We start from the raw sequence: 9,649 nt of genomic DNA, 5'->3' as shown, positions 1-9,649 counted from the left end.
GCCGCCGCCGCTTCCCCGGGCGCCAGGCACGGCCCCCTGGGGGCCTCCCGCCCTTGCCCCCGGCTGGCAGGCGGCTCTGCCCCGGGCCGAGCCGCTCCGCTCCGCTCCCCTCCCGCGTGAGACGAGCTCCGCTCTGGGGGCCGCCCCGCAGCGCGGCCTCCCGGCGCGGGGGGCGGGATGAGGCCGGGCCCCGCCGCCGCCCTCGCCGTTTCGCTTCCGGGCCACGGGGCGGCCGAGAAGGGGCCCCTACCTCTTCCGGCCGCTCGGAGCGGGTGAGTCTGGGGCCGCTGGAGGGGGCTGCCCCCAGCGGGAGCCCCGGGGCTGGGCCCGGCAGGGCGGCGCTGCCTGCGCGGCTCTCCCTTCCTGCGGCGCCGGCGGGGCTGGCCACCCGCGCGCTGCGGGCCGGGGCCGGAGCTGCCCGCGGCCGTGGTGCGGCCACCGGCACCTTCCCCCGGGTTCGCTGGGACCGCGGGCAGCCGGGGGGGGTGGGCGATGGAGCCCGGCCCGGCCCGGCCCCGGGGGCGGCGCGGGCGGGGCGCAAGGCCGCTCGGTCCCCAGCGACTGCCTGAAATTCCCGTAACGGCTTTCCTAAGCGCGCTCCCGGCGCCGCGGGGGGGACGGGGATCGGTTTGGAAGCCGACAGGGCGGCGAACAAAGACGGCCCCGTCCGGCACGCCGCTTCCGTGCCTGTCGGGCACAAAGGCCTGCCGGTGTCGGCGCGGCGCCCTCCCCGCTGCCTTCCGGCGGCCCGGTTTTCCTGCCGGTCCTTAATGCGCTGTGCTCCTGGGCGCTCTTAGTTGTCGGTCAGTGTTTGCGGAATGATTTCTTAAATTCTGTTTGCTCTTGCTGTGCGTTGTACATTAAGGGCTCTGTTGCGTTTTTTAGATTTTTTGTATTTTATTTTTGTTTTTTTTTAAATGAGAGCGAGGACGTAACAGGCGCCCAGGGCCTCGGGAAGGTGTCCAGCCCATCTCATCCCGGTAGACCATGGCGTATCAGCTGTATAGAAACACCACGCTGGGGAACAGTCTTCAGGAGAGTCTGGATGAGCTCATACAGGTGCGTGCGGGGTTTAAGGTCTGGGCAATTAGCTTAACAAAAAGAGAGGTTAGTTATTAAAATGGCTTTGTGGTTGCTGTATGGCGGTACTTATGGCCAATGTTTGGAAAACTTACTGATTGAAGTCAAAAGCTACTGGTACTCCATTCACGTGGGAAGTCTTTTTCTTGACCTTCTAGATGAAGGAAAATGTTTCATGTAAGCGACATAATCTCCTCTTGCGTGGCCCAGTAAATGAACAGCCAGATTAATCTGGAACACTGTAACCGATTTCCTGCTCTTCTGGTTGTTTCCAATGAATATTCATCAGAAGAAATCTTTGTGTAGCACAAAAAAACTTGTTAGCGCATCGTTTCTTCTCTCGGAGTTAAAATAGGAAAAAGGAAGTAAACACAGGAATGTAAGACTTCTGTAAATTGTTCTTCTAGAGGTCTGCTTCATGTGAACTTTGTTTTGATGTTTTTAATTTTTACTGCATTTTTGAGTTTACTTTGAAACGACTCAAAACTTTTTTTTTTTTTAAACTGATTTAGTCACAGCAAATCACGCCTCAGCTGGCCCTTCAGGTGCTACTTCAGTTTGATAAAGCTATAAATTCGGCACTGGCACAACGAGTCAGGAACAGAGTCAATTTCAGGGTAAGATAACAGTATATAAAAGTTCTTCCTGAGGTACAGTAACTAAGTGTTGATGCAGAATGTCATTAAAAGCTGTGTGCTCTAAGCAAAAACTTATGAAGGTCCATTTTGACTCTGAAAGAATGACTGTTTACATGTGTATTCTGTATGCAGTTGTAACGCTTGTTATCTTCTTATTCTGCCAGGGATCTTCTGAAGGAATGCAAAAATCAGAAACAGATTTGGTGGATGGATGAAAACAGGGGAAGGGGAAGAGGGAAATGCTTTGATGGGTGGCGTTGCCATCCTCAGTGTCTTGCAGACGGGGAGGCAGGCTTTTGCTTCTCTTAGTTGTACGTGGCAGAAATGAGGTGAGGCCGGATTTTCAGCCACATCTATAATGTGAAGAGAGACTAGAGAGTTGTAGATCTACCCTTATGCAAGTCACTGGATCATTTTGTAGCTATTTTCTGTAGGTATCATAGAAAAATAAGTTTGAGGTTTTTTCCCAGCCAGCCACCCTAATTAACGTCAGATAGCCAGCAAATTGTTAAATGTCAACTTGATTGTAATTTTGAGAAAAAACAAACAAACAAACCCAAAACAGTTGTCGTGTTAACTTATGTCCTAATACTTCCTATGTCTATGCAGAACACGTTAAGGAAGTGAGCTCTTAAGATTTTAGATTTTTAAACCGTATAGATATATTAAAAAGAGCATAACTTCTTATCTCTAACACACTTAACTTGCTTTGTGTATGTAACGTGGTATAGAAAACTGTTCAGAATGTGTTTAGCGGATAAATTAAAAAAATTATATTCTTGAACTTAAGCTCCAAGTATCAGTTTAAAATATGTGAAGATGAAGGCCAAAAGGTTTATATATCAACATCCTCAGTAATACATCAAACGTGAAGGATACCCTTTTATGTCACATAGGTCAGTTTTGTTGTGATTTTTTTATTTCAACTGTCGCTTTATTTAAACAATCACAAAATTCGCATCTTGTTATGATCACTGCTGTAACTGATTTTTCTTATGGCCCATGTTTTAAGAAATCTTTTCTGATACTGATCCTTTATACACGTTAGAAAAGTTATAAAACTCCTTAGCGTACCTGTGAAGCTTCCCCTTGGATAGGCTATAACGTCACTACATGGTCTTGAAAATTTCAGCCACCGGAGGGCATTTAAACCGCAGTTTTCCTCAGAACTGCTTGCTTGCCAAGTTTGTATGCATTCAGGTTCACAGTGGCTTTATGGCAAACCTAGTTCTAGAAGGTACGTGGTTCAGTAGATAGTAAACATCGTATTTTCTGTTACTTTTGGGATGCATCCTATAGAAAATGTCTCTTGTCTTTTTAAAGGGGTCTCTGAATACATACAGGTTCTGTGACAACGTATGGACATTTGTACTGAATGATGTTGAATTTAGGGAGGTCACTGAACTTGTGAAAGTGGATAAAGTGAAAATTGTAGCATGTGATGGAAAAAGTAAGTATGGAATATGATATAAATAAGCTGAGACGCAAGACTTGATCATTTATAGAAAGCTTTGACCAAATGTCTGATTAAAGCTAGATTGATTGTATTATTCAGACAAAAGTAGGGCTCTGCACTCCCTTTTACATATGATGAGAAATGAAACAAAAGCAAGCTAAATGCTTCCCTAACTCATAAGCGCTGAAATTAGGAATGTGTTAGAGACTGCTGTACACCTGTTGTTGGGAAGTACATACTACTAGAGCGATTAGAAAGTTGGAAGTAACCTTAATTGAATTTTTGTGTGGTGATTTTTCTAGTATTAACCTGTTTGTTAGAACAGCACCATGTTTTGTTGAATTGAAGGAGTGTTTCATCAGTCTGAGCAAGCAATCGCCTGAGAAAACTGTCTAAGCAATTGTTTGCTGGATTTGATAGTAGGGGACCCAAGCACATGAAAAGCTTGTGGTAGCATTGGCAAATCATATTATAAGATTTATGTATTGCTCAACAGGCTCACTGTATGTACATTGCTTATGGGAGTTTATGTTCCATATCTGCTTGACCGGATTACTTTTGTCAGTGTTCCTTGAAATTCTTTACTGGAAAAAGTCATTTAGTGACTTTTGTGGCAAGCTGGTTTCTAGCTTTTAAAACCATCAATGTGGCAGAACATCGCTAAAGATGTGTGAAATGGTGCCACTTGTTTCATCCCCGGGAAGTGATGGTAAAAGAAAGAACTGAGAATGGAAAAGGCTTTATTTACATACACCCTAGACCTCTGAAACAGGTTCTTCATGGCTTCCTGATCCTGGCATGATTACAGTAGTCACTTCAAGTTGTAGTTCTAGAGTTGACAGAATTTATTGTTTGCTCAACTTCTGGTATTAGTCAAGCATATAGTCTTACTCTGTTTATTTTTTGTGTGCTTATTATAGCTAGTAGAGGAAACCTTACTTTTCAAGTATGAATCTTTTTCACTCTTGATAAAGTATACAGATAAAATTTCAAGAAGTGGGTGACTTAAAGTTGCTATTAACATTACAGCTTTTTTTTTCCCACAAGAAGTTGACTTGCTAAAGGAACGTAGTAAACACTGATTTGTCTTTCTCCATATCCAAGTTTATGTATTTTTTCCATTGCTCTAAGAACAAGAAAGCAGTCATGGTAGTAATACCAGAAATTGCACTGGTGTTAATTTGTGCTTCTGACAAAAGTTCAGAACAGAGAATTGCTCTCAGTTGTTTTATGAAGATCATGCCTATTCTTGCATCTATTTCAAAATGCATAATAAACTATAACCCACGCTCCATAGGATGGAGCTATGCTACTGGATGTGCAAAACCCTTTTTCTTTAGTAGATCATGTGATTTAGCCAGATGTGCTTGTGGCTGACTGCAATAAAGTGTTTGTGTATCACTACAAGTTAGAGCAAAGCTGCTTGTATTTTTAATGCCTTATAAGCAAATGATGTCTGTGCACAACCTTGAAGTTTTGTGCTGGCTCTTTTCAATGTTGCTAACTGAAGTAAAAGAGCACAAGCAGTTCATGCATCGCATTGATAGCAGTGGAGGGAAATGGGTAGGTACAGAACGTGTTCTAAAATGCTTGGGGAATGCTTTTGAGCTTGGGGAATGTATTGGAGAATGGTATTCATTCTCTTTAATTTATACTCAACTGTAGCGGGGGTTATGTATTACTCACACTTTCTTTTTTCTTTCCTAGACACTGGTTCCAATACTGCAGAATGAATAGAACTGTGGTTTGTCTGCAATATTTTCTGTTAATATGCAGCACTTTCTGGAGAGAAGCATGGAAAGGGACTGTGTTCGTACTTAATTCTTGTGGTGCAGATGTGAGTTAATCCATACTAGAAAGCATCACAGAATGACAGCGGAAGAAATAACCTGTAGCATTTCTTCAGTTCACCTTATAGGGCATGAATACAATGTTACTTTTTTAATTACAACAGATACTGTTGCCTTTTTTGTTCCAAATAATTTCTGTAATAAACTCTTATTTAAAAACTTGTGAATGAGTGATCATTGGAAAATTTTGTTTAAAAACAATCATTAATGTAGTATGTTCTCCCAATATTGTCTAAGTGTGTTTAGAGTAATGTTGCAAATGCAAAGGTCTTTCAGGTACAGGGTTCTGAGTATGGTTGCACTGATTAGTATTGCAAGAAATGGCTGTTTCAGAATGATGGAGGAGGACATCAACAAAAGCTTAGCACCTCATGCTGGCCAGTATATTTGTCTGTCACTGCATCTTTCTATCTATAAATTTGTCCATTTGGTGTCCTCTGCTAATAATACACTAACCCAAGTATTAAAGTTATTGCACAGCTAGTCAAATTGAAATAATGAAACTGAGTCTTGTAAGATTGCACTACGTTCTCAATAAATGTTAGTGCTGCTTGTTTTAATGTTTTTCTAATTGTTTTTTGTATTTATGTGGAATACATTTAATTGGACACCTGGCTGGAATACATTTAATTGGACACCTGGCCAGTAGGATTTCAGTGAAAGAGTTGAGCTGTGAATTTTGAGATATCAAATAGGTAACTTTGTTCTTTTTAGACTTACACATTCCACTAAAAAACTCCAATCAAGAAACCCTTAAAATAGTTTCTTCACTAGAAGTATGAATATAATATACTGACAGCTCATTTGTCTGACTCAACAGCAGTGGCTGTTCCAGTGTGGTCATAGGAATGCTAGCTGCCTCAGCAGTGTCAAATTCATTTATTTTTGACAGTAGGCTACTTACAGACCACTAGAAACTAGAAACCATGCAGAAGAAAAGTTGGGGGATAACTGTTTTCAGATCAGTCTAAATCTTTAGTTTGTGCTGAAACTGGAGCATAATTTACATGTTGAAACCTTTCTCTACATGTCAGTGGCCCAGTCTATTAATTAAAGTAATAAAGCTTCATTATCTTTTCTAATACCTTTCCAGACTGATATGTTACGGTTCTCTAAATCCTACCTTTGGACATCAAAGGATATATATTTGGGGTTTGGTTAGCTTCTGCTTCCCTCACTTCAAGTGAGAAAGGAGTTCACAAACTTGCTTGCTAGACTGTTCCAAGTATTATGTTTACCATTAATTTTTTTGTCTTGTATCTATGCTAAATGTCCTTTGCTGCAAACTGCAGATTGGTAAGTAACCATTTTTTAAACCAGAAGAACAGATTATTCCTCTGATTTGAACAGCACAATAAGTATCTGTTGAGGTCATTATCTTAAAGGAGGCAAATGTGTATCTGTACCGTGGTTTTTTCTTTTTTCTACATCAGACTCAATCTTCTAGGTTTAAGCATTTTTTGTTCTCTAATAATCGTGATAAACTGAATTTCAGCCCTTACAAGTATAAAAGTCTGCTGTTCCTACCTCCAACTTTCTGCAGTCTCTTCCTGTCTTTGGACAAACTTCTCAATCTCCAGTTCTCTGTAGCCTTTGGACTCCCTCCTAATGCAAATAGTTCTGTATCTGGTTTTGTTCCAATTAGGTGTGCATTGGCATACTTACTATGGCGTTTTTCCATTAAAAACAAATTTAATAGAGAAGCACAATTGTACTGGTGATGTGAGATTATTGTGTGGAATGGATTTATGTTTGTGTTTCATTGATACTCCTCTGTCAGACTTCTCTTGTGTTTCAACCATTGTATGCTACTACTTCAGCACTCCCAGGCTTAGCGCTACCTTAGCTGTTAATTGAAAGGAAAAGAAATATTTAACTGAAAAAGAAAATTATGTAATGAATATATATACTAAGAAAAATTACAAATGAAAGGAGAAATAATTTTGTTGACGAAGATGTCTGCTACTTAGTAATCAGTGAAATTCAAATCAATGTGAGCAGGAACGAGGAATGATTATGTTCATAATTCAGGACAACTTCACTGACTTCGTTAAAAAAAGAAGCAGCGATGGTCCCATTGAAGCTCTAGACTCGGTCCTTTGGAAGGAGAAGGTGATGGGATACTCCCTGTGCTGATGTGTAACAGTAATATTTTGAATTGTGTACCCTACTTATCCGGTGGTTCCTATTCGGTGTGAAAACAGATTTGAATATTGCCTTGCCTTGTAAGGAAGCATTTGAAAAGGAGATGGACATTCTGAAATGAATTTAAATGCTCTGTACCCGAGTCTTACTGTACTGAAAAAATGTGCAAATGCTTAAGTGACACTGATGTTCTTGATTAGCTTGTTGTTTAGGCCGAGTTAAGTGTGTGGCAAAAAGTGACATAGATGAAAAATATATTAAATGTTATGGATGCTTCTGAACTGTTCTAAGATTTTTCCTTTTGCTAATAATAATGTAGTCTTAAAGGAAACGCACAACAGACTTTAAAGATTTTTGGAGCAACTGGAGTGGCTGGGGACAGGAAGCAATCTGTTCCTGGGCACAGTGATAATGAAGGGACTGTGTGCTGAGGGAATCTCAAGCTGAAAGTCTGAGAAGGCCTTTCATACAAAACAACAGGAAGAGAGAAGTTAGCAAACAAAAATGAAAACTGAATGAAAGAAAGGCAAACGTGTACTCTGAATCTTCTGTATTGCTGCTGCCTGGCTAGTTATTAGCGGTATTAGAAGCTTTATTTCACATCTGGTTAATGTTTTAATATCACTGTTTAAAATTTTCTGGTAACATAGGCTAGCTCTATTTGGTTATGGCAAATGCATCAAGCTGTTGTTCTGCAAACCACTGGTTTTCCACTCATGGCAGCATCCTTGTTTTCCGTGTACTCTATTTAATTTACAAAATAAGTATTTTGTTGTAAGTTTGACTACTTACTGTTCCTAAAATTAGTTTACATATGCATCTTTTGTCTCCTTCATGACAGTGCCGTGTTAGGCAATGCAGGTATCTGATGTTTTTGCATCTGTGCAATGTTTCTAGGACATGGAATTCAAATCTGGATGCATACAGACTACTGAGTGTATCTGGGTACACAAAGAATACTTGGACTTTTGTGATCAATGCTATTCTTTGCTTTTGTGGTCTGTTGTCCTTGAGAGCCAAAGGGCAATCTGTGCACATGCATCAGAGAAGCATTTGGCAGCCTTGTTCCTTGCATGGTTATGTTACAGTGCAGAAGCTCCAGGTACCACTTATTTAGTGTTTTATTTGTTCAGTGAATATACTGTTGAAAACTGGAAAAGTTAGTGTTGTTTTTGTGTATGTGAAGAAACAACATGAGTAAGGGTTGCTTTATGGTTTCTAAAGCTTCTAACGTAAACCTTACGCAGGTCTGGTGTTCCAACCTCATCTGGCTTTTTTCTGTATTTTGTTTGGAAATACTCTCTGTTCCTAACTTACCTCTGGTTTCTCTCTCTCTTTTTTTCCCTGTTGTTGTTTCTAAACTATCATTTTGTTTAAAAAAAAAAAGCTTGGCAGCACACATTCTTTTTGGCTCTAACCATGTTTCTGGGATGGTGTTTGTCCAGGCCCTGGATCTGCTACTTTTGTGGAGGCTGTTTCAGTTCACTGAAGGAGAGGGGAGCAAAGAGAAGGTAAGGGGACCCGATGCCAGTATTCTTCCTGCTTTTTATTGCTTTACTCTCCATAACTTTTTTTGCCGCTTGCTATTTTTTGTGTTTGAATTTCAGCTAATCCCTCCATGTTCTTATGATTAATGTTGTGGTCTTGGAAGATTTGTTGAACTTACACCTAAAAGTGTTAGCTGCACTTTTGCTACACTAAGCTATTTTAATATCCAGCAGAAGACAGACCGTCTCACTTGCTACAGCATCAGCATACTTGCTGCTGCCTATTTGGTTCTTCCTTACCTGTAGTGTTATGGACCGATTCATTTATTTGGGGTTTTTTTAATTGATTTTCTTCAGAAAGGTCACAGTTGCTTCCACGTATCAGTAGCAGAGAGAAAGTAAAAGATACTTTTGCACCTTGATCTTGAGCTGGAATGGATGTTTCTATTTAGAAAGTAAATTAACTGAAAGAAAGTGAAGAAAAGGAAAGAATAAACACCAGTACAGAAGGGGCTGTGGGTGACTGCCTGTGTTTAAACATGGCTCCTGAGAAAAAGGGTCTTGTGAATTCCCCAAGTGTGCAGGATGTTGTCTGAAGTAAGCTGTTTGCTCAGTCAGGGATGTCAATACCTGACTTTAAATGTTATCAGAGAGACACAAATTAAAGGAAAGTGCAGAGCAGGAAGAATTTATGATGAATTCCCAGAAGACAAGTTTAATCAGGATCATTATGTACTTTTACACAATGACTAAGTACAATGAGGTAGATGAAGGTTACTCAAAACACAGGTATTTGCTTTTAAGGATCTCGGCAGCTTACGAGGTAGTATTTCAGTTAAGGTACTAGCGACTTGGTTTTGCTTTTCGGTACTCTAAAAGCTCCTGGGGGAAAAACAAAAAAGAAAAGTAGGAGCATGGCAAAAAGCATTTTAACTTTAATAAGACTGTACTGAGAGATGTGGACTTTTCTTTCACTGTAACTTAAAGGGTGAT

At 40.8% G+C, this 9,649-nt stretch overlaps 1 protein-coding gene across 2 annotated transcripts; it reads left to right on the top strand.

Moving 5' to 3' along the window:
• The first annotated feature begins 204 nt into the window (after window positions 1-204).
• On the top strand, window positions 205-5,187 carry GTF2A2 (general transcription factor IIA subunit 2). Of its 2 annotated transcripts, none has more exons than XM_076348361.1 (5): window positions 205-272; window positions 923-1,059; window positions 1,593-1,697; window positions 3,042-3,168; window positions 4,882-5,187. In XM_076348361.1, exons 2-5 carry the CDS (start codon window positions 988-990, stop codon window positions 4,905-4,907), a joined length of 330 nt encoding a protein of 109 aa, XP_076204476.1. In that variant the 5' UTR covers window positions 205-272; window positions 923-987; the 3' UTR covers window positions 4,908-5,187. The 2 variants fall into 2 exon arrangements, with proteins under 2 accessions (XP_076204476.1, XP_076204477.1); XM_076348362.1 differs by lacking the exon at window positions 205-272 and adding an exon at window positions 516-803.
• The last annotated feature ends 4,462 nt before the right edge of the window (window positions 5,188-9,649 follow it).

This window comes from Aptenodytes patagonicus, chromosome 10, assembly GCF_965638725.1.
Source record: "Aptenodytes patagonicus chromosome 10, bAptPat1.pri.cur, whole genome shotgun sequence".
Taxonomy (NCBI): domain Eukaryota; kingdom Metazoa; phylum Chordata; class Aves; order Sphenisciformes; family Spheniscidae; genus Aptenodytes; species Aptenodytes patagonicus.
Note: the sequence above shows the minus strand (reverse complement) of the source record. Positions and strands in the feature narration are given on the sequence as shown.